This window comes from Macaca mulatta, chromosome 17 (assembly GCF_049350105.2).
Source record: "Macaca mulatta isolate MMU2019108-1 chromosome 17, T2T-MMU8v2.0, whole genome shotgun sequence".
NCBI classification, from domain to species: Eukaryota; Metazoa; Chordata; class Mammalia; order Primates; family Cercopithecidae; genus Macaca; species Macaca mulatta.
In genome coordinates this window covers 8,185,893-8,211,183 of record NC_133422.1, presented here as the reverse complement: position 1 = coordinate 8,211,183, position 25,291 = coordinate 8,185,893, and the positions used below count along the sequence as shown (strand labels likewise).

General features: G+C 36.5%; 1 protein-coding gene, 1 long non-coding RNA gene and 1 pseudogene across 13 annotated transcripts in view; all 3 read right to left on the bottom strand.

Moving 5' to 3' along the window:
* PAN3 (poly(A) specific ribonuclease subunit PAN3) overlaps positions 1-25,291 on the bottom strand; it is a 159,186-nt gene that overhangs the window by 69,974 nt on the left and 63,921 nt on the right. For all 11 annotated transcript variants that reach the window (XR_013407810.1, XR_013407808.1, XR_013407812.1 and 8 more), the window contains one exon: positions 6,451-6,598. Coding sequence is in view for 5 of the 11 variants with exons in the window: in XM_001097210.5 (XP_001097210.5) it covers positions 6,451-6,598 (148 nt within the window). In the remaining 6 variants the exon portion in view is untranslated. The remainder of the gene's footprint in view (positions 1-6,450; positions 6,599-25,291) is intronic.
* Positions 10,005-12,410, bottom strand: LOC106994194 (elongation factor 1-alpha 1 pseudogene; annotated as a pseudogene). The gene has a single exon (XR_003724253.2). The product of XR_003724253.2 is annotated as an elongation factor 1-alpha 1 pseudogene (transcript).
* Positions 19,869-21,689, bottom strand: LOC144336216 (uncharacterized). The gene is made up of 2 exons (XR_013407820.1): positions 21,543-21,689; positions 19,869-20,576 (listed from the first exon to the last, which is right to left on the bottom strand). It is a non-coding gene; the product is annotated as an uncharacterized LOC144336216 (long non-coding RNA).

Sequence of the window (25,291 nt, the reverse complement as noted above, 5' to 3'; positions counted from 1 at the left end):
TTAAGCATTTATTAAGCACCATTTATACCTAAATTTGTACTAGATGAGAAATGGCATGGTCCCTTCTTCTCAAGCAATTTGTGAGATGTTTAGGAAATCTAATTAATATTTAAAACAATTAGAAGGATACTTTAATGCCAAACTACCATTATTGATATTAAGTACAAAACTAATTTAAAGAATTCAATTTAGACAGAAACATCAAATTAATTTGAGCTATAATTATTTGACTATCCCACAGAATCCATTTAACAGTAGACTTCTGAGAAACAATTACAAGGAAAATCTGTTATGTTATGTTATGTTAATTAAAACTGATATTTAAGAACTAAATATGGTTATAATTTTATTTTTAATAATTATATCACTTAGTAAACACAAAGTAATCTAAAGCAATAGCTTATAGAGTTTTTGTGCCTTGAAACACTTAATGTAGAGCCCTAAAACACATAAATGAAATTTAAAATCTGAGCTTAGATATTCACCATCTTCAAGACCATAGATTCATCATGTTTTCCCAAAAAAAGAACAGTTTCCAAAGAGTTTCCTATTTTTCCAATGGTACACTCCTTAGCTGGATATCAAAGTAGTAATATAGCCAGGTAGACATATCTGTGGATTTTATTTTACCCACACTAGTGTTCCATTCCTTATGACTTACAAGAGTTCACAATTTTGGACCTATACAATTCGCTGAATTGAGTAACACTTCTCCCCAGTGCCTGATGCCATCTTGTCTCTTACAAATAAATCAGTTATATGGACACACACAGAACCAGTCTGAAAAATAAAATAACTAAAAGCACTATCATATAGGAAAAATTTGTTTTCCCATTCAACAAAAAAGGAGAGGACTAGGACAAGTGGCTGGAAGATAGACAAGACAGACTTTGGTTTAGCAGAAGACTGAGTTTTATATTCAAATTGTTAAAATGTATACTGGTTGGCTGCCTTGGTTAGTTAATGAATTCCTTATATTACTGTTAAGTGGCTAAGCAGAGACTAGATGACAATCTGTCAGAAATGCCACCTCTAGACTGGCACAAGGCTGGACTATGTAAATCCCAAAGGTTTCCACTTAGATTGATAACCAATATCATATTATTGCCTAATCCAACTACTATGTAATTTAAATATATAAAACCTCCATTTCCTCATCTATGATATGAAATGCCATAGAGCTAATCAATTACGGAATTTTATTTTTTAGCACAGAACTTTAAAACTGAAAATGATCTGCTTATCCCAACCCTTCAACATTATAAGCAAATAACTACTTTTAGTCTACAACATTCATAAGTTTTGGTATTTCTGAACAAGAATGACAAACATTAATTTCCCCTTTTTCTTTCCCTTCCCTTTCTCCCTCACATATTTCTCAAGCTAAAAATGTTTTTTTTAAAAAAGGGTATTAGCCAATTTTACCCACCAATTTGGCACCATAACCTCAGGAATATGTAAGAAATGACTGTTCAGTATTTTTTAAAAACTGGATCTAAGAACATAATTTTCTTCGGATTTATTTTCCCAAAAACATACAATAAACTTGGTAATAAATGAATACAATTATTTAATAATGCTAATTTTGGTATAATAATTAAATGATTCTCCCCATATCAATTATATGAGTTTGCCTTAATAATATGCAAAAAAGGCTGAGTGGGGTGGCTCACCCCTATAATTCTAGCACTTTGAAAGGTTGAAGAGAAAGGATCACTTGAGGTTAGTTTGAGACCAGCCTGGAAAACAAAGTGAGAACTCGTCTCTACAAAAAAATTTTAAAAAGAGTATTTTTAATTGGCATGTGTCTGTAGTCCCAGCTACTCAGGAATTTGAGGTGGGAGAATTGCTTGAGCTGGAGCTGGAGGCTGCAGTGAGCTAAGGCCATGCCACTGCATTCCAGGATGGACGACAGAGTGAGACCCTCTCTCTAAAGTAATAATAATTTACAATAAAACGTATCTAATGATTAAAAAATAAACCTGCACTATTTTCATCTTGAAGGAATGAATATTGAAAAATGCTGAAAGTCACCGTGACTCGTTTTCTCATTTATAAATCAGTGATGACATTTGCAAATACAAGAACTCACCTCTGCCCCTCCCAAGGGCCCACACATAATAATTAAGCAGAAGGAGAGATGCTCAATTTGAGACACAACTGTGCACTAAACCACCAAATGATACACAAGAACACTACCCAGAAATGTGTGCTGTTCCCACTGCACTTAAGTCACTTTCAAACACACTGTGGCACTGCAAATTTGTTAACACTGAGGTAATTAAATCTAAAGTACACGAAGACTTAGTTAACTATGTCTACTATTAAAAATACTTGGGAAAAAAATTCTGATGAAAAAGGACATTCAGCAATTAGTTCTCATGATAAAATTACTTTTCGGCCGGGCGCGGTGGTTCACGCTTGTAACTCCAGCACTTTGGGAGGCCGAGGCGGGTGGATCACGAGGTCGGGAGATTGAGATCATCCTGGCTAACACGGTGAAACCCCACCTCTACTAAAAATACAAAAAATTAGCCGGGCGAGGTGGCGGCGCCTGTAGTCCCAGCTACTCCGGAGGCTGAGGCAGGAGAATGGCGGGAACCCGGGAGGCGGAGCTTGCAGTGAGCTGAGATGGCGCCACTGGACTCCAGCCTGGGGACAGAGCGAGACTCCGTCTCAAAAAAAAAGGCTTTTCATGACACAAAAATTAAAGTATAAACTATTATTTCATATACTAAGCACATTCATAATTTGGTTTCCAGAGATCTAGTCAAAAAAACCCTCTGCCTAAGCAAAAGCTAGTAGAAAAATGTATCTTTAGGCTATGTGTTACTTAAAAGGCCGAGACGGGTGGATGACGAGGTCAGGAGATCGAGACCATCCTGGATAACACGGTGAAACCCCGTCTCTACTAAGAAATACAAAAAAAAAAAAAACTAGCCGGGCGAGGTGGCGGGTGCCTGTAGTCCCAGCTACTCGGGAGGCTGAGGCCGGAGAATGGCTTGAACCCGGGAGGCGGAGCTTGCAGTGAGCTGAGATCCGGCCACTGCACACCAGCCTGGACTACAGAGCGAGACTCCGTCTCAAAAAAATAAAAAAAATAAAAAAAAAAAAAAGTACTCTTACTATATAACACTCTGGAAATTAGTCTTGTTTAAGTTGTGTTAAATCAGTGGTTCTCTGGGAGGTGGAGGTTGCAACGAGCAGAGAGCGCGCCACTGCACTCCAGCCTGGACAACAAGAGCAAAACTCCGTCTCAAAAACAAAAAACAAAAAAAACAGTGGTTCTTAACTTTTGGAAGGCTGTGAACCTGAGAGAAGATAATAAAAGCTGTTGCCAGAGAAAAATGCATATTTTAAAATAAAAATACGCATAATTGTAGGGATTCTCAAAGACAAGCCCAAGTGCCATATCTTTAGTATCATTAAAACAACTACCTTCACAAAAGACACTTAGAAATGCAGCTACTGTTCTAGGTTCAATGTGCCTAACAAAACTGTATCTCTAAATCCTTGATTCCTTAAATTAAAAAAGAATAAAATGGGTGTGTATGCAATTTTATAGAAATAGATGCCACATATTTTAATGTCTTTTAAACCTAATCAGCTGTGATTAAATTCAAATATTTGTATAAAGTTTTATTTCTTACATTGAGACATACACAAAAATATGATTTATTTTTTCTTAAGTGATCAAAACAAATTTTAAAAAAGCAATGTGATTCACTCAGGGTCTCCTTTGTGCCAGGCATTATGCCTTTGTTCCTCATAATTTGAAGAAATGCACTCTTAATATCCACTCAACTTTGCTCAAATATTAGGCCAAAATAAATTGGCCTAAAAATTTTGACAAATATATTTGGTCAAAAATAAATTTAGAGACGTACTTTCCCATACATAATGAAATGACGTTACCCTAGTTTACATAAGTGTCAAAGTATTTAAGGTTTCATATTTTATAGTAATTTGATACTTTCAAGGGCAATAGTTTTGGGGATAGAAATTTTAAAAGAAAATTAAAAACTTGTAACTGAAATTAATGAGTTACACCTATAATAGCAAGCATTAAAAATAAACTAAATCACCACTAACGTAGGTAAATAAACTCTGTATTTATTCTATAACCTTACAATGTAAATGTCAAGAACCCTTCCTTAAACAAAATAACATTTGTAGGTAAGAAATGATGGAAGACACTGAGAGTACAACGGTTTTTCCGAAAGGCAGACTCAAAGTTTTTTCTTTGCTTATCTCCAGAGTGTTAAGCCAATAACCAAACAGAAAAAATAATTAATGCAAAATCATTCATCATTGTTAAAAAAATTTTAACTGACTTGTCATGTGAATGAAGAGCACTTTTAAAATAATAGTTACTAGAATTCAAGAATACATGTCATATGATATAATGACCTATTTCCAACGGTTCCAGGGAGTGATTCCTTGCATCGTTAAGAGGAGCTAGAATAACCATTTAATGCTAGGACTATGTAGAAGAATAGTTTTTCAGCTAATTTAACTTTTAAATTAATTAATTTCACCCTAAGTTTCAACTGGGAGGTCCAAATGGGACCAATGAATATACCTACCTCCAAATAAGCTGATACCTATACCATAAGCATTAATGGATTTTTTTAAACTGAGTGTTTTTAAATTTAAAATTCCCTTTAATATTTTTAACTCCTCCAATTGAAAAGGCTAATTTTTTTCTGAATGGCATGCCTAAATTAGTCTCATGAAATAAGTTAACAAAATGTTTATTTCTGATACGAAGAAGGAAGCATTGTTAGACCAAAATAAATTGGCATGTAATTACGAAGGCCAAAGTTTTCTGATTGCTATATGGATCCCATTATTGCGGGTGCTTTGGAAAGAGACATGTAAAGTTCAATTACAACACTGCTCAGAAGTCTAGACAATGCCTGTCTAAGAAATTTTAAAATGTGTAGCTCACTTGTAGATTATGCTCATGTAAACAATGCAAACACACCTCAATGAAAGAAAAATCATAGTAGTACATTACTTACAAAAAAATGTTTAGGCTACCAGAGATAATTCAATTCTGACACTGCTTTCTAGGGAAGAAAGGAAAATGCTTACAAATTTAACTGAACCTGAAAAAAAATCAAAGTAGAAGAAAAGGTAAGGGAACAAGTCGGGGGAGAGGAGCGGAAGGGAGGAGGGTAGTAAGACAGAAAGAATGGTGGGGAAATGTGCTGACAAAATCCTTAGCAACACAAGGTTATTAAGCTCTGAGGACACTGATACTTTAATGCTAAAACAGATGCTCTACTCCCCTTTATCTTTATCTTCTCCCATTTTTCGTCCCAAAGAGGTCCTTGAATTAGATATATCAGTATTTAAATCAAAGATTTACTTGCTAATTGGATTAAGCCCTGGAGGCAGTACCAGTTCCCAGCTGATCTAGATACATCCTTTGGCTTTTAGTGGGTATATATATTTCATTTTGTTTCTGTTTTTTTTTTTTATGTCCAAGACCAAGTGCTGATTTTCCTGTATAGGTTCTAGAGGCATAATTTGTGTGTGCAACTCAAACATTTGACAAACATAAGATACCAATCTGCTCAGGACTTACTATTAATTAAATATGATTGTGCATATCACCTTGCTTTCCAAATCAAGGTATACAGCAGTGGGGATAAGTGATGTTAATTTTAAAAATTTAAATATTTTTATATTAAAATAAACATTATGGAGTAATAGATGCAAAAATCTGCATGAATTAAACGAAGACTGCAAAGAATCATAGATTTCTCAAAGGGTCGCACTGAACTAGGCCTTCAGGAATTCTGGAGTACAAGCACATTTGCTCAGATTCTTCTGTCATTATTGGTGCACTTGGCAGAAGATGACTAAAAAGTGTTTTCTCTACTGCAATGATCCCTTATGTAATATATTTTTTTTCCTACTACTGTTTATAATACTTTACCCAATTTAAAATTACTACTATAGCATTTATAATCAAACATCTGAAAGGGAATACCATCTAAAGATGTAGAATGATATAAATTATTTTTTAGAGAGTTAATACAAAAGGCATATGTAGATACAAAAGGCATATGTAGATCTGAGGCATATGTACATAAATATTCCCATTATTTCTGATGCCTTTATAAGTTTTAGTGAAACAGCACAAAGTTTTAAAAATAGAGAAATACAAAAAGATAGATTTTTTTCCTAAATAACCATTTTCCCCTTTAAATTTTTTTGTGAGTTTTACATATAAAAATTCTTATATGTAATTTCATTCATATTTAAATTTTGCTTTAAAATTCTCAACTACACATTTGGCCTATGGTGCCAAAAACTAGAACATAAAGCTCATAATTTGTTCAAGTGTGAATCATTCAAGTATACAATTTTAGTTCTGATAGTAAATGGTGCTTACAGATTTGGTATCTGGAACTCACTGGAAATAGTTACTCAACTTACCTGGTGCTAATCCAGCAGTAGCAGGGCTTCCCATGGATGGGTGAGAGAAAACTTGAGAGAAGGCAGACATATTTGACTGGGACACGTTACTCAGCCTGGAGGTTGATCCTCCTTTAGGAATAAACTCGCTTGCAGTAGGATTTGGTGTCTATTTAAAAATCAAATATAGTAAGTTAACACACTTTAAGCCAAAAAAAAAGACATTGAATCTACTAGGCATATTCCACAGTGCTTTATTTACTAAGTAAAATATATTCTTGAAAGGATTAACAAGTGTTTTAGGTTCCATATTTTGGTAGGTCATAATTAAATTTCTTAAAGGAAATTTGATCATCAAACTTGAAGATTTTAATCATTTCATTTGCAGAATTTTAACCTCAGTAATGTGTAAAATTTGTCTTCATTATCAAGCATGCATCATTACCAAACTACTATGTTTTAGAGAACCGGGAGGTTGAGATTACCTCAAAACTGAGCGACAAGTTTCGAGTTTAGTATCTTTAAACCACTTCTACCAAGATAAAGGTCAAAACTGTTTTCTTCCAATATTAATCACTTTCTTTTTTGTAGTTACTTCAAACATTTCCCTAATAATATGGTATCATGTATTTAAGTAACAAAGTAAAGGTTAGAAAAACATTTAAAAACAAGGCAAATATGGGACGAATCAAGATATAAGAAAAACTAAAGTGATCCTAATGCCCATACAGTACCATGTGTGACTTGTTACACTGAAAAATATTTGGCTATGAGATTACGTGGAAAACATCTTTTTCACAGTGGTACTATGCTACAACTCTTTATATATTCAAGTGGCATGGTATTTTTAGCTTTAAGAAATACTAGAACATATGAGACTATACGTAAGTCATAAAAAGTCTACATATTGTCCACATTAAATTTCCACAGGAGGCAGAAATAATAGCTTCCCCATTTAATATGAATGAGTTAAGAGTTCAAAATACTGCCAAGTTAGAGTTCAAAATACTAGATCTGGAAGGTAACAAGTCACCAGGCTAACCCAAATGTAAACTCCAAAACGAGTATTATCAGCTATGTGCCAGCTAAAGTTAAATAAAAGGTGATAAAATATAGAACAAATGCTAAATCTGGGCTTAATTAAAATATACTAGAACTACGGAATCAATCTTTTACTGCCACATTTAAGGCACGAATTTCTGAAAAAGTAAAATCAGGCCTGAGGCTATATTTTCCAAAGGGGAAAAAATCCTCTTTTGTGACTTAAATGTATTTTTAAAAAATTTCCAATTGTAACATTCCCCAAAATAGTGGTATGTTCTCTAAACGGATGGCCAATTCCTTGATTTCTGGAGGAGAAAACAAGCCACTGCATTTTACTAATGTAGTACCTTCCTAGTTATAAGGGAACAAATGGCTACCAACAGAATGAAAAGTATGACAGGGCCAGTATGTCCCAGTTAAACCTAAGTCTTAGAAGTTGAGGGTCAAGATAAAAGCCATTGATATCGTAATAAAAGAGTCCAAAGTGGCTAGAGACATGGACTTCGGGATTACGTAGGATTACTAGGAGACACCAAAATTACATAAGGAAAATAATACACAATATGAATATTTTTAGAATGTTCCTGAGAAGCAGGTATTACCCAGTTTCTATTTCACATATAACCTATAATTACAGTAAATAACAGACCGATTTTAAAAATGAGTTTCTCTAACCTTATTATTTTGAAAGCCTATTTTTATTATTTTTGAGACCCTGTAAAGGGGAAAAAGGAGGGGGAGGTCCATCCTACCTTTCATAAATTACAAAGGACCTCCAAATATGTATGAGTGGAAGTTATTAAAATTAACCTAACTATTAAGATTTACACACAGAACTGTAACTTCTACAGATTCAATAACCATGGATGCCGAAATCTACCCAACAATGAATTTGAATTAAGAACTGAAAAGGATGACCTAAAACCCTACTTGTTTCTTGATTTAGTATTCCTTGATTTGGTGGTTTGAGAGTTTGTTTTGTTCAACTGTGAGCACTTGAGATTAAAGATAAAATAATTTAAATGGCAGAAAAATAATTATGTAAGATTCAGGTACAACGGCACACACAAAAAATCTTTGATAATATAAATTAACTGTAGCCAGATCAGAGAATGATCGGATACATTTAAAGTACAAATCAGAAATTAAGACCTTACCTAGAATACTTTTTCATGATAAAAATCTTTAAAATAAGATGCAACAATAAAGATACATTCTTAAAACTTCTTTAATATTACTGCTTTAAAATATAGATCTTTTTTTAAAACTATAAAATTTATTAAAAATAGCATAGGTATATATTTTTAACATGTTAAGAATAATTTTTTGAAAGATAAGGCTAAACAGGTAACTAAAACAAGTATCACATTAAAATGAAATACCTGTTCAAAAAAGAGACTATTTTTTTCAGGTTTAGGAGGCAAAGGTTTTATCTAGGATTAGAAGACATAAGGACTTGAGTTATATAAATTATTTGACTAACTTCAACAACAATAAGGAGTTTGGCATAAATAAGAAAAATAGAAATAAAAACATTAAAGTTTTACTATCCCTGCCCTATGTTTGAATAATCCTTTCCTAAAGACATAGATATAATATTAAATTTTTGGTTTCTGTAAATATACAGATATGCAGTCATTTATATTCATAATTAAAACCCTAATTTACATTTATACTTTAAATAGTTCTAAGTGGACATTTTAAAAAATTAATGTTCATTCAATAGTCTTAGATTCTCATACACTCAAATTTACCCCACAATTTTCTTTTCTTTTTTTTTTTTTTTGACATGGAGTCTCACTCTGTCACCAGGCTGGAGTGCAGTGGCACAATCTTGGCTCACTGCAACCTCCACCTCCCAGGTTCAAGTGATTCTCCTGCCTCAGTCACCCTAGTAGCTGGGATTACAGGTGTGTGTCACCAAGCCTGGCTAATTTTTGTATTTTTGGTAGAGGCGGTGTTTCATCATGTTGGCCAAGCTGGTCTCAAACTCCTGGCCCCAAGTGATCTGCCCACCTCAGCCTCCCAAAGTGCTGAGATTACAGGCGTAAGCCACTGTGCCCGGCCTGCCCCCCAGTTTTCATGTCAAAAACAACCAAGTGCTTCTCATATAGGGAGTTCTCCAAAATGACATCATCCCCCAACTTTCGAAAATGATCCCTACCGCTACCATCTAGACCCACATATTATTAATCAAGAATCCTGACCGTTAACTTAAATGTTATTGTAATTATTTTTTTTTTTGAGACAGAGTTTTACTCTGTCACCCAGGCTGGAGTGTAGTGGCATGATCTCGGCTCACTGCAACTTCTGCCCCCCAGGTTCAAGCGATTCTCCTGCCTCAGCCTCCAGAGTAGCTGGGATTACAGGCGCCCACCACAGCGCCGGGCTAATTTTTGTGTTTTTAGTGGAGACGGGGCTTCACCATGTTGGCTGGGCTGGTCTCGAACTCCTGGGCTCAAGAGATCCACCCACCTCGGCCTCCCAAAGTGCTAGGATTACAGGCGTGAGCCACCGCACCTGGCCTAAACTTTTTCTTTTTTTAAATTAGATGGAAAGACAAGAAGTTTCTGTTGAATAATAACAGAACATAAGATATGTAACATTACATTGCATATATGGCTCAAAAAGGCCTATAAGAAAAAAATAGTTGTCATACAATGATGGGATGAATAACTCATACAATGATGGGATGAATAACTCAGAAACTACTAATATTCCTGAATACTGGTCAGGGTTATTTTAATCACATAGCAAACTCATAAAACCATTGGACAGCTCCTTAAAGAGCTCAGCTTGCTTTACCTGTCTTAAAGGCTTTGTAAATTGGTATCAGTAATCTTTCTATCCTCTGAATGAAAACCTAACCTGGTGACTTTTTCTTTTATTTAAGATATGATTGACATGTAATACGCTGTACATACTTAAAACTTTGGCAACTCCTGACACAGGTATACAACCTTGAAACCATTACCCAAATCAATATAATGACTATATACATCATACTAAAGTCTGCACAGGCCTCTTCTAAACCCCTCCCTCCTTTCCACCCCTCTCTGCTCTCTGTTCCCAAGTCTCCAGGAAACCACTGATGAGCTTTCTGTCACTATGAATTAGTCTGCATTTAAAAATTTTTCATATAAATGGGTCATACATATATATGTGTTTTTTACCTGGCTTGTTTTTTTCTCACTGAACTTTGTTTTAATGGGTCTCAAAATTCTGTGACAGAATTTCAGTCAAGTTGTTTCCATTAAAATGTACTGATTTAAAAAACTAGTAACTTAACCACATGTAAAAAAAAAAAAAAAAAAAAGAAAGAAAGAAAAGAAAGAAACAAAAATGAATTAGTTCACAAAACATTCTCCTTTCCTTCTGAAGGTTTTAAGATGCACTGTTATCTTTAACCAGTCTTTTACAATTAAACTTAAATGGCCAATTGAAACTAACAGTCCTGAGACCATTCTTCCACCACTGATTAAGACTAGAGTGGCAGGAATTAGGGATAATACTCATTTAGCCTTCTGAGATTTCTGGGCAAACCTGGTGACCTTGCCAGCTCCCACAGCCTTCTTGTCCACTGCTTTGATGACACCCACAGCAACTGTCTGTCTCACACCTCCAACAGCAAAACGACTCAGAGGAGGATGGTCTGAGAAGCTCTCAACACACATGGGTTTGCCAGGAACCATATCAACAATGGCAGCATCACCAGACTTCAAGAATTTAGGGCCTTCTTCCAACTTCTTACCAGAATGGCAATCAATCTTTACCTCCAGCTCAGTAAACCTGCATGCAACCTGAGCTGTGTGGCAATTCAGTACAAGGGCATAGCCAACACTGATTTAGCCTGGATGGTTCAGAATAATCGACTGAGCAGTAAGGTCAATTGCCTTCATTCGTGGGTCATTTTTGCTGTCAGCAGCAACACTGCCACAACAAACATCTTGGATTGACACATTCTTAACACTGAAGCCCATAATGTCTCCAAGAGGAGCTTCACTCAAAGCTCCATGGTGCATTTCAACAGACTTCAGTTGTAATGTTGACTGGAGCAAAGGTGACCACCACAATGGGTTTGAGAACACCAATCTCCACTTGGCCCATAGACACAGTACCAATACCACCAATTTTGTAGACATCCTGGAGAGGCAGGCGCAAGGACTCGTCAGTTGGACAAGCTAGTGGAAGGATGCAGTCCAGACCCTCAAGAAGTATGGTTCCACTGGCACTGCCATCTTTACGGGTGACTTTCCATTTGAACCAAGGCATGTTAGCACTTGGCTCCAGCATGCTGTCACAATTCCAGCCAGCAACTGGCACAAATGCTACTATGTCAGGATTGTAGCCAATTTTCTTAATATAAGTGCTGACTTCCTTAATGATTTCCTCATCTCTCTTCTGGCTTTAAGGTGGCTCCGTGGAATCCATTTTGTTAACACCAACAATTAGTTGTTTCACACCCAGTGTGTAAGCCAGAAGGGCATGGTCACCAGCCTGCCCATTCTTGGAGATACCAGCTTCAATTTCACCAACACCAGCAGCAATAATCAGTACAGCACAGTCAGCCTGAGACATCCCAGGAATCACGTTTTCGATGAAGTCTCTGTGTCCGGGGGCATCAATGACAGAATTTGTTGGTCTCAAATTTCTACAGGGAGGTATCAATAGTGAGATCACGTTCATGCTCAGCTTTCAGTTTATCCAAGACCCAGGAATACCTGAAGGAGCCCTTTCCCATCTCAGCAGCCTCCTTTTCCAATTTTTCAATGATTCTTTTGTTAATTCCACCACATTTGTAGATCAGATGGCCAGCAGTGGTGGACTTGCCTTGAATCTATGTGTCCAATGAAGACAATGTTGATAAAAGTCTCTTCCCATTTTGGCTTTTAGGGGTAGTTTTCACGACACCTGTGTTCTGGTGGCAAACCTGTTGCAAAAAAGCTGATTGGCTTCTTTCACTCAGCATAAAGATTCACCCATGTCACTGCATCTATCAATACTTCATTTGTATTGCTTACGAGTATTCAACATTATCAATATACTACAATTTGTTTATCCTTTCATCCATTAGATACTGAGATTGTTTCCAGGTTTTGGCTATTACAAACAAAGCTGCTGTGAAGATCTGTACACAAGCCTTTGTACACAAATACATGTTTCATTTGTATACAAATACACGTTTCGTTATTCTTGGTTAAAAACGTACCAGTGAATGATTTGGGCATGTAATACGTACGTATATGTAACATTTTTAAGTTAGTAGACTGTTTTCCAAAGTAGTTGTGACTTTTTTTCTTTTTTTTTGGAGACAGGTTATTGCTTTGTCACCCAGGCTGGAGTGCACTGGAAAGATCACTGCTCACTACAGCTGCTCAAGCAATCCTCCAGCCTAGTTGTATTATTTTATTATGTCCACCAGCACTGTATAAGAGATCAAGTTGCACTATGTCCTCAGGAATACATGCTTTGGTTGGTCTTTTTCATTTTAGACATTCTAATAGGTGTGTAGTGGTATCTCATTGTGGTTTTAATTAGCATTTCACAAATAACTTATTTGTCATTTTATATCTTCTTTGAAGTGTTCACATTTTTTGACTACTTTTATTGAGTTTTGAAATTTTCTATTACGAAGTTGTGAGAATTCACCAAATAGTCTGGATTGAAGTCCTCCCTCAACCCCCGCCCCTTTTTTTTGCTTTTTTTCAAAAAAAAAATCTTTTGACACAGTGTAAAACTCATAAGAAATGTTACCTTTCACCTCGTTTCATGATAGGTAACATCTTACATAACCATAGTACGTTTTCAAAACCATAAACACTGGTGCAATAATTTTAGCTAAACTGACGACCTTGTTCGAATTTTACCAGTTTTTGAGTGCAAAAATGCACTCAATTTGACTGCATTTTTGCAGGATATTTTTCCAAGTACGGAATTCTAGGGTGACACTTTTTTTCCTTCCTGTATTTTAAAGACACTGTTATACTGTCTACGATTTGTGTTACTTCCAGTGAGAAATCAGCTATCAGTACTGTCGTTTCTTAGCATCTGCAGGAGATTGGTTCCAGGACCCTCCTCCAGTCCCTCCACAGATACCAAAATCCACAGGTAATCAAGTTCCTCATATTAAATGCCTAATAGTTATATGTAGTCTATGCACATAGGTGTATACTCCTATATACCTTAAATCATCTCTAGATTACTTATACCTAATGAAATACAAATGCTATATGTTACATGGTATTTATTATTTGTATTATTTTTATTGTTGTATGATTTTTTTTTTGGTGTTTAGGTTTTTTTTTTTCCCGTCCATGATTGGTTGAATCCAAGAATGTAGAACCCATGGATATGGAAAGCCAATGGTATAGCTGTTCCGCAAAAATGGTTTTGTTTTTTTGGCATGGCTGCTTCTTTGATGCACCTTGGTGTAATTTTCTTCATGTTTATTTTGCCTGTGATTCACTGGACACCTTGAGTCTGTGGGTTTACAGCTTCATCAAGTTTGGAAAATGTTGCCCAATATTTCTTAAAATACTTTTTCTCTACATCCCACCAGCCCCATCAGAACTCCAATTATTCAGATATTAGGTCACTTGATGTTATCCCATGGCTCACATTTTCTCTGCATGTGGTTTTTTGGGGCAGTTTCTATTGCTATGCCTTCAAGTTCACTAAACAGTTCTGCAAGTTCTACTGCCATTAATCCCATAAAACATATTTTTCATTTCAGACACTATAGCTTTAAACTTTCGAAGTCTGATTTGGATTTCTCATATGTGTAAATATGTTTCATTCCTGTACTAACATGTTTAATCTTTCCTCTAAGCTTCCTCAACATATGAAATAGTTATAATAATTATTGTTGATGTTCTTATATAACTATCTCTGAATCATTTCTGCATCAGTTTTGAATGATTATATTTTCTTTTCTTTATGGGTCTTACTTTCCTTCTTTGCCTGTTTGGTAACTTTTGATTACATGGTAAATAATGTGACTTTTATCTGCTGGGTGGTGGATATTTTTGTATTCCTGCAAACCTGGACCTTTGCTCTTCGTTGTAGTTAAACTGCTTAAAAATTAGTTTGATTCTTCCAGGTCTTGCTTTTAAGTTTTGTTAGGAGGAACCAGGGAAGAATTTATTCTAAGGCTAATTTGACGCCACTACTGAGGCAAATGCCTTCCAATTAGCCTTACTTGGTGCTACGTGAGTTATGAAGTTTTCCATGTTGGCTGGTGAGAACAGGAACTACTCCGGGTCATGTACAGATCTGAGGATTGTTGACTGTGATCTTCTTGGCAACTTCTTTTTCCAGCTCTGGTAGCCTCTTCATTCACATCCTGAATTCACATCAGCTAAAGATTCAAGAGGGATCCCTTAGCAAATTGCCAGAGTTCTCTCTGTATGTGAGCTCTCTCCTCTTCAGTATGTTTTCTTGTACGCTATTGCCACCTTGGCCACTGTGGACTTCCAGTTTGGTCTCCTCAATTCAGACACATCAGCAGGCTCCACCTGATGTCCCCCTTTCTGTACAAGGTTGGGAAACTCTCCCAAGGTAGTAAGCTGGGTTAATCACAAGGTTCACCTCATTTGTTTTCCATCTCCCGGGGATCACTGTCCTTCACTGTCTGATATCTAATGTCTTGAAAACTGTTGTTACATATGTCTTGCTCAGCTTGTTAGCTGCTTCTGAAGAGAGAGTAAGTTTAATCCCTGTTCTTTCACCTTGGCCAGAACTTAGTGGTAATGTTTTGAAAACATTAAGGAATTCTCTGACTTTGAGTTATCAATATATAAAATTTAGCTAACTGTTTTTGGTTAAACATCCAGTAGTAGAGAGGCAAGCTACAAGTATCATTTCAAATAACTTGTGAGCAATTCAGTCTACTTTCTTATAAAGTTGGTTTTTCAAGTTTTGTTGTGCTTTCCTTATAATCTCTTTCCTAAAAAGACAAATTATGTCACACGCACAGTACAACTAACTGTCCTTTTGATAATGCCCACCACATCTTTGAAGCAACAAGTCAGAGAGTCTATTTTACATAAATATTTCTCCAATACAATTATGTCTACCCATGCCACTGGGAGTGACTTGGCAACAGCAATGAGTAGTGAATTATTTGGAAAAGCAAAAGAGAGGGTACCAATAATGAGAGAGAAAGATAGGCCTGCAGAATTTTTTTTGCCTTGTTAAAGTGATCTAAAAAGACATAAAAAGATGAGACCCAGACAGGCACGGCTGCTCACACCTCTAATCCTACAACTTTGGGAGGCCAAGGCGGGAGGACTGCTCAAGGCCAAGAGTCTGAGACCAGCCTGGGCAACAAGAGACTCTCTCTCCACCAAAATAAATAAATAAATAAATAAATAAATAAAATAAAATAAAATAAAATAAAATTTTTTTCATTAGCCAGGTGTGGTGGTATGCACCTGTGGTCCCAGCTATTCAGGAGAATTTCTTGAGCCCAGGACGTGAAGGCTGCAGTGAGCCATCTCTACACCACCACCCTCCAGCCTGCGTGACAGAGTAAGACCCTGTCTCAAAAAAAAATAAAGATGAGATTTGTGGACATAAAGAGCAGCCCAACTGAGACCTAATTTTACCAGTCTTCAGTGTTAATAAACAACACAGGATAAAGAGGAACAGAGGGAGATGGAAAGGAGAAGTCAGATGGTTAACAAGAATCCCCAAGTTCACATAATGTTTTTGTTGTTGTTGTTATTTAATGAATTGTTATTTCCACTTATTTCAAGCACATACAAATATGGCCAATTTAAAATTTATTATCAAAATATACTCAACTTCTGGGTTAGTAAGAAGCTGACCTATTTAAAACCTGCGAAGTTTAATCTTAAAAAAAAAAAGTTAAAAGTGACACCTTAATACAATGACTATTGTAAAATTAGTCTAATAATATAGTTTATAAACTTTCTGAAGCAAACTAGGCCCTCTGATTTAAGCATCTCAATAAAGGAAATATAATTTTCTAAATCAGATAAAATTGGTGGAGACAGCAGAAGAAAGCTAATTACCAATATTTCCAAAAGATTCACATTAGTGTTCTTCTAAACAAAAGTTCTCCGATTTATAACTCGACAATCTTAAAAGGAAAGTAGCATGTGTATGTTGGAACCTGGCAAATGAAGATCAATTAGTAATAAGCTTTACATTATAATGAGATGAAAACAAAAATTTTTATGATCTCAGCATAAAGCAATTCTCTGTACGTAACAGCTTGAAACTATAGACACGTAAATTTCCAAAGACAGTTGTTAGCTCATCCTTTACAAAGTTTACCAGAAATGGATAATACTATAAACATTTCTAACAATCTCCTGGTGTACCTTTTATGAGAACAGTTTGATAATATTACCAAAATGAAAAATAAGACCATGCAGTGGCTCACACCTGTCAACCTACTACTTTAGGAGGCCAAGGGTGGAGGATCACTTGAGCTCAGGAGTTCAAGACCAGCCTGGGCAACACAGCAAGACCCCCATCTCTACTAAAAGTTAACAACATTTAGCCATGCATGATAGCACACATCTGTAGTCCCAGCTACTCTGGAGACTGAAACAGGATGACTTGAGCCCAGATCAAGGCTGTAGTGAGTTGTGATCATGCCACTACACTCCAGAGCGGTAAAAGGAGAAAGGAAAAAGGGAAGGAAAAGGGAAGGAGAAGAAGGGGAAAAGAAAAAGAAAGGCAGGCAGGCAGGAAGGAGAAAAAAGGGAGGAGAGGGGAGAATAAGCAAAGAATAAGCATGCCCCTAATCTAGCAAACCTACATCTAGGAATTAAAGCTAAGGAGAAAAATGACACATGTAGGTAAGATTAAGGTTAGCACAGCAGTTTTTATTATAATATTTTTTAGAAAGAAATAAGTAAAATAGCTACCAGTAGGGATTTGATCACGTGGACTGTGGAACATATCATAATGTATAACTATTAAAAACTGTGAGTTGATATATTTTTATTAAACATGAAAAGAGCCACCTATACTACTGATTCAGTAAAAATAAAAGATAAGCTAGAGAATAGCAATGAAACTAAATTGCTATTTATGTAAAATAGCTTCCTTATGCCTGAGAGGGAATAGGGGAATGCGTGTGCATGCAGGTGTGTAAAAACATGCTAAAGATGGTCACTAAAATGTATCAGACATGTTATCTGTGGGTGGTCACCTGGCTAAGGACATTTTTGCCTTCTTCTTTGTACTCATCTATAGTATGTGATTTTTTTCAGTAGTATATACAGTCAGCACTCCATATTCATGGGTTCTGAATCTGCAGATTCCACCAACCACAGATAAAAAATATTTGGGGTAAAAAAAACCAACAACAATTTAAAAAATACAAACAACACAGTACAGCAACTATTTACATAACATTTACATTGTAATAGCTATTCTGAAGAATGCACATAGGTTATATGCAAATATGCCTTAAGCACCCCAGTATTTTGGTATCTGCAGGTGGTGGGGAGGTTGTTGCTAGAACCAATCCCGCAGAGTACAGAAGACCACTGTATAATTTTTACAAAAAACTTCTAAGAAAGTTCAAGATTTCTAAATCATAAAACCACTTACACCATTCCCTTTTTCATTTGCGTATCAACGCTGAATGGAATTATCGTAAGAATTCACATGGATTATACAACATTTAAATTCAGACCAAAAAAGTCAATGCATGTAAAAAGGAAAACCTGTATCCAAAGAATAGAAGACATTTAAAAATAAAATCTGATGTGTGCATCTGCTACAAACTAGGTATCCCTAATCAGAAAATCTGAAATCCTAAATGCTCCAAAATCTGAAACTTTTTGAGCTCGAACATGATGCTCAAAGTAAATGTTCACTGCAGTATTTCAGGCCAGGTCTTCAGGTTTAAGATGCTTAACCAATAAATAGATCCAAATATACCAAAAAAAAAAAAAAAAAAAAATCGGAAACACTTATAGTCCCAAGTATTTTGGATAAGGGATACTGAACCTGTACTTAAAAGAATCTGAAGTTATTTACATGTCACAGTACTCCAATAACAGTAATCATTAATAATCACAGGGCATACCACCTAGTTTATTCTATCACGGTCCCTAAAAGGAGCAAAAATGTTTACTTAGGTCAGTGAATAAGTCGTACAGGAAAGTGAGACTATCACAACATTCCAAAGAGGCAAGAACTACTTTACACAGCTACAATTATTTCTATACTTACGCATATCTTCTATCCATAGCCATATAACAGTAAAACCTATTTGTCACATTCCACAGTAATTTGTAATACTTAGATGTATTCTTCCTAACAAAGAATCCTGCCATATTTAATCATGAAATTTAACATATATTAAGATTTTCAAATGTTTTCCACATTGATATTTTATTTCATGAAACTGTACCGAGGGAAAATTTATGAAAATACGTAAAGTATTACATTTCAGGAACATATTAGGCCAAATAATCATCCAACTAACCAATAATCCAGGTCCATCCATTCAATTATTTGAATACCTAATATATAAAAGGCACTGTGCAAGGCACCGTGAGACAGACAGACATAAAACATAGACACTGTGCTCTACGAGTTCACAGGCTGACATTTCACAGGGATACAATGTATCCTGAACCCAATTCCACACTCCCAAGAACTCTGAACATCCATGTATCAAAAGATAGATATTATCTACAATGTGCCATATCAGTGTATGACATTAGCTTATGTGATGAGTTCTATAAATGAATAATTAGAATCTGGTAAGTGCTAGGACAAAGGGAGCAAACACCTAACGCTGTCTAATTAGGCCATAAGACCATATGCATGAATTGAATCTTAAAAGACAAGTCTAAGTCAAGACAGAAGGAAGGGTACATCAAGCAAGGTGAATGTTCAAAGAGAATAGTCATAGAAGAAGCAAGAAGAACATGGAACTCTTCGTGGTACCTGCATGGTGCTGCAAACAGTTCTGTAGGCATGCAGCAATAAACAGGAACAAGAGCAAGAGGCAGCTTGGATGCCTTCGTAAGGGATTTTGACCTTTTTTTCCCCCCAATGACAAGGATGAGAGGCAAAATCAGACAATCAGGTAGTTGCTTGAAAAAGACGACTAGAAGCAGGAAACCAGCTAACAGACCACAATATAATAATCCAAGCAAGAATTAAAGGGGTACCCTACATTATAACTCAGTTAAGAGTAAAAATAATTTCAAACCAGCAACAGATCTCAGTAGCTGAAGGATACGGCAGGTAAGGAAGTGAGGCGTCAAAAAGAGCTCACAAGTTAGACACTGAATGATATCAATAACCAAGATATACAGTGGCATATAGTTGTGAATAAGTGAGTGCCTACAGATGTGTGTGAATGAAAAACAGGTTTGAAGGAAAATATATGGTGTTCATTTTATTTTTTATTCATTTATTTTTATTTTTTACAGGAACCCACCCTGCCTCTGTGAGAGGGGGAGGAAGACAGGCTGAGTTTTAAGTCCTATGTCATGGAGATGAAGATGCTCAGAAGAAACCAGAAATATAATAGAATGAGCGCAGAGGACTAGGAGGGGGAAAAAGTATCCAGGAGTCAAATGTGACTAGGGAGGAGCTGAAGTATTGAAGACATGTGAGATTACAAAAGAGCACTATGAAGGGTAAAATAAAAAAGAGTCAATGACTGAGCTTGGGAGAGTTCCTGAGGGCAGGACAAAGGCCAAGAAGTCTTAAAACAAACAAACAAACAAAAAACCACTAATAACAATCTAAGAACAAAGAGAATAACAGTTTCAAAAAAAAGAGGAATCATCAACTGTCAATTGTAGCAGAGGGCGAGTAAGAAGAATGCCGTTAATTTTGCAAGTTAGGGGCTGGGCACGGTGGCTCATGCCTGTAATCCCAGTACTTTGGGTGGCTGAGGCAGGTGGATCACCTGAGGTCAGGAGTTCGAGACCAGCCTGGACAACATGGCAAAACCCTATCTCTACTAAATATACAAAATTAGCCGGGTGTGGTGGCACAGCCTGTAGTCCCAGCTACTCTACTCGGGAGACTGAGATAGGAGAATTGCTTGAACCTGGGAGGCAGACTACGCAGTAAGCCAAGATCACACCACTGCACTCCAGCCTGAGTAATACAATGCGAAACTCCACTCAAAAAAAAAAAAAAAAAAAAAAACCATTTCAATAAAATGGTGAAAAGGAAAGGGAAAATACTGGGAATTAAGTGATGAACAAAAGGTGAAAAAGTAGCCACCACAATAATAGAAACCATTTCCCAAATTGTATCCCAGAGTTTTCCAAATGTACTGACCAAAGAACTTTTCCTCATGTAGCATTCTTTGTTCTGGGGTTCATCAAGTGTCAGAAAAGATTTAAACATGGAATGTTTATAAGTTAAGAGTATGTAACCAACATAGAGAAATAGACTGTATTGAAAAAGAGACACATGAAAGAACAAGTTGCTGGAAAAAATAAAGATGGCTTTCAGCATATAACAAACACCATTTGTCTGACACAGGAGGAAAAATAAGAATATTAATGAAAATGTAGATAGGCAGAAAGCTGATACATCAGTCAATTCTTTCTTTTTATTTTTTTTTTTCTTTTTTAGAAACAGGGTTTTTTTTTGTTTTCGTTTTTTAAGAGGGTCTTGCTCTGTTACCCAGACTGGAGTGCAACAATGCAATCACAGCTCACTGTAGCCCCAAATTCATAGGATTCTCTTGCCTCTGCCTCCTGAATAGCTGAGACTACAAGCACATGTCACCACACCCAGCTAATTATTATATTTTCTTTTGTAGAAACAGGGGTCTCACTATGTTGCCCAGGTTGGTCTCGAACTTCTGGGCTCAAGTGAATCCTCCCATCTCAGCCTCCCAGTGCTGGGATTACAAGAATGAGTTATCAAAGGCCAGGCACGGTGGCTCACTCCTGTAATGCCAGCACTTTGGGAGGCCAGGTGGGCAGATCACAAGGTCAGGAGATCGAGACCATACTGGCTAACATGGTGAAACCCCATCTGTACTAAAAATACAAAAACAAAATTAGCCGGGCGTGGTGGTGGGCGCCTATAGTCCCAGCTACTCGGAAGGCTGAGGCAGAAGAATGGCGTGGACCCAGGAGGTGGAGTTTGCAGTAAGCCGAGATCACGCCACTGCACTCCAGCCTAGGTGACAGAGTGAGACTCCGTCTCAAAAAAAAAAAAAAAAAAGAAAGAAAGAAAAAAAAAAAAGAATAAGTTATCACACCCAGCCCATACTTAATTTTTTTTTTTAATTTTTAAACTTTGTCACAGTAGACAGAACCACAATGAATTCCTAATGACCTTTATTCTCCCTTCTCTGAAGAACACAAAGTCATTACCCTAAAGTGATAGAGTAAGGGTTGAGTAGGTCTGAGAATATTAAAGATTTAGAGTATCAGCTAGAGAGAAGAGGAGGTCCAGGGTAAGATGGGTGTACAGAAAGTAATAACATTTATAGAAAGGCCACTGCAGCTGCACCATAGCTCTGTAACCCTTCAAAGTTCCCAGGCACCCTATGTAGATAGCTTGAAGCTTCACCTTTACAAAGTCCAATCCATTGAATCAAAAGCCTACATTATCCCATTTCCCGGGGCCTAAGAGGTTACAAATCACCTGAAGTAATACCAAAACCCAGTGAGTAAAGACGGAAGTATAAATCTAGTGAGTTTCCAAACCACCCCCCCGCCCCCGAGATCTTAAAAGAAGCAGTAACAAGCAACTAGAATTCACATGAGAATTTATAGGCCAAGAGATTTTAATGTGCGCATTCTTATAATTAAATACTTCTTACAAGAAATGCCATTTAATCACACAAGGGGAAAAAAGTAGCATCAAAAGAGATGCTGACAAGGAGACAATGAAATCAAATGGATCCCCTAACACATCCACAGTCCAACAGTTCTTATTCAATTGTATCACTTCATGGAATAAGCTAAAACAACAGTAACATTATAATTTATGATTCGCAACCACACAATTTTTAAAAGTCTGAGACAAAATTAGTGTGATTTTATTTAACGTGTCACTTAACCTGCAATACTATGAGACATTTACAAAATCATACATTTCCCAGACCCTTTCTTTCAAGTTGAAATGTAAAATCACAGGAAAAAACACATTTTTTTTTAAGTTGTCCCTTCAAAAAAAAGCATTTATTTTTCAAAACATTCAAGTGAGTTAGCATTTAAATGTGAGCCCTTAAAGGACAGCAAGTGTCACTGCCCCATTCTACACATACCATGATTTAAGCACATACGAATATAACTGCAGGCTGCACTCTAAATAAACATAAACAAATACCAACTTTAGGAGATAACGTGAGAAGGTAAAACTGGACAATGGACATTTATTTAGTACCTATTATGTGCTTGGAAATTTGAATCCTCACAACAATTCTGTAGGACAGGTTATAAAATATTTCAACCCCAAGCATGGCATTTGAACTATGTGGTCATAGAACAAATAAAAAATCTTGAATTCACATACAGATTGGCCAGGTAAAGTGATGAGTAATCATCCAGTGATGGGTAAACATCCTAGGCAAAGACTAAAGGAAAGATCGAAGTGAATTTGCACTTAGGTGAAATGAAGTGTTTTTGATGTGGTGTCTCAGGTGATCTTCCATTCACCATCTGCTTGGCGTCTGGGCTGAGATGATGAAAAAAATATAAAACAGAGAAGCTGGTCAGGGGTGGTCGCTCACGCCTGTCATCCCAGCACTTTGGGAGGCTGAGGCGGGCAGATAAGGAGGTCAAGAGATCCAGAGATTGAGACCATCCTGGACAACATGGTGAAACTCCATCTCTATTAAAAATACAAAAATCATCTGGGCGTGGTGCCGTGAGCCTATAGTCTCAGCTACTCAGGAAGCTGAAGCAGGAGAATCACTTGAACCTGGAAGGCGGAGGATGCAGTGAGCCGAGATCACACCACTGCACTCCAACCTGGCAACACAGCAAGACTCCATCTCAAAAAAAAAAAAAAAAAAAAAAAAACCACAAAGCAGAGATGCTTTCTCATTAAACAACACTGTCAAGAAGTAATTAAGTCTATCACAAGGCTTAAAAGATTGAAAAATAGCAAGAATACTTGGATAACGTTAAACTTTTCTTTTTTAAAGATGGAAGATCTCTAATATTCAAAATAAGTAATTATCCTATGTACGAAATCAGTTGTGTGACATTAAAACTAAGCAGTGGTAACATATGGTGGCTATGAGCTCCAAAAAGTCTATGATTAATTTTTTAAATACAGAAAACCCAGACCCAGTGTGGTGGCTCACACCTGTAATCCCAGCACTTTGGGACGCTGAGGCGAGTGGGTCGCTTGAGTCCAGTAGTTCAAGACCAGCCTGGGCAATATGGCGAAACCCTGTCTCTACAAAAAATACAAAGAAAACCTGGCTGGGCACGATGGTACATACCTGTAGTCCCAGCTACTTGGGAAGCTTAAGTGGGAAAACTGCGTAAGCCCAGGAGGTAGAGGCTGCAGTGGGCCATGAGGACACCATTGCACTCCTGCCTGGGTAACAGAGTGAGGCCCTGTCTCAATAAATAAATAAATGATATAGAAAAGTCTTAAAAAATATTACCACAAAATTACACATATTACCCAATAAAAGAAAATTAAGGTCAGGCATGGCCACTCACACCTGTAATCCCAGCACTTTAGGAGGCCAGAAGTTCAAGAACAGCCTGGACAACATGGTGAAACCCCATCCCTACCAAAAATAAATAAATAAATAAATAGCCAGGCATGGTGGCACACACCTGTGGTCCCAGCTACTCGGGAGGCTGAAGAGGGAGCATCGCTTGAGCCTGGGAGGCAGAGGTTGCAGTGAGCCAAGATTGCACCACTGCACTCCAGCCTGGGCAACAGAGCGAGACCCCGTCTGGGGGGAAAAAAAAGAAAGAAAGAAAGAAAGAAAATTAAACAGTAGCATTTAAAAACAATAAAATACTGGGTTGGTACAAAAGTATTTGTGGTTTTTGCATTAAAAGGAATGGCAAAACCGCAATTACTTTTTCATCAACCTAATACCTTCAGGATACAGAAATAAACACATGCTTAACCTCAAATATTTACAATCCAGTAGAAAAAGACAAACAGGCAAACAAATTTAATACAAAACAGAATGAAATAACTGTTAAACACCAAATACACTGGGAATAGTAAAGTTAAACAAATTGTGTGTGTGTGTACATATATATATTCCATCCTGCCTGCTGTGTGGACAAGTAATCCCAGAGAAAGTAGTATTTGAGCCATCTCTTAAAGGAAAAAGAAGGAAGATTTGTTTTTCAGGCTCAGTTAACAATGGTTCAGAGAACTGACAATGTATTTTACATTTTATGTAATATAAAAGATCTCATATGGTTAGGATATAGTATATGTGGATGGATATGAAGAGACAGACCCAGATAGGTAGAAAAGATTAAATCCTAAAAAAATTGACAAAAATTATTCAGAAGCTGTTTATGTGTAAGGAATAAACAATCTCAGTATTTATTAAAAAGGAAAGAGGGGTAAGATACTGTAGACTTTTAAAAAGTAAGAATTAGAGGCAGATAATACAGCAGAAAAATCTCAAAATTTAGTACAGATCTTGGCTAGAATCGCAGCTCTACCACTAACTAGCATTAAGCTTTCCTAAGGCCCAATTCTGTTGTCAAATGGGGATAATATGTGATTACTGTTATAAAGACTTACTATAACAAATGTATACAGTTCAACATATTCTATTTTAATTAATGATTTGTCAAAGCACAGCAGTTTCCTTCTTACAATATGTGTTAGATTTAAAAAGTAA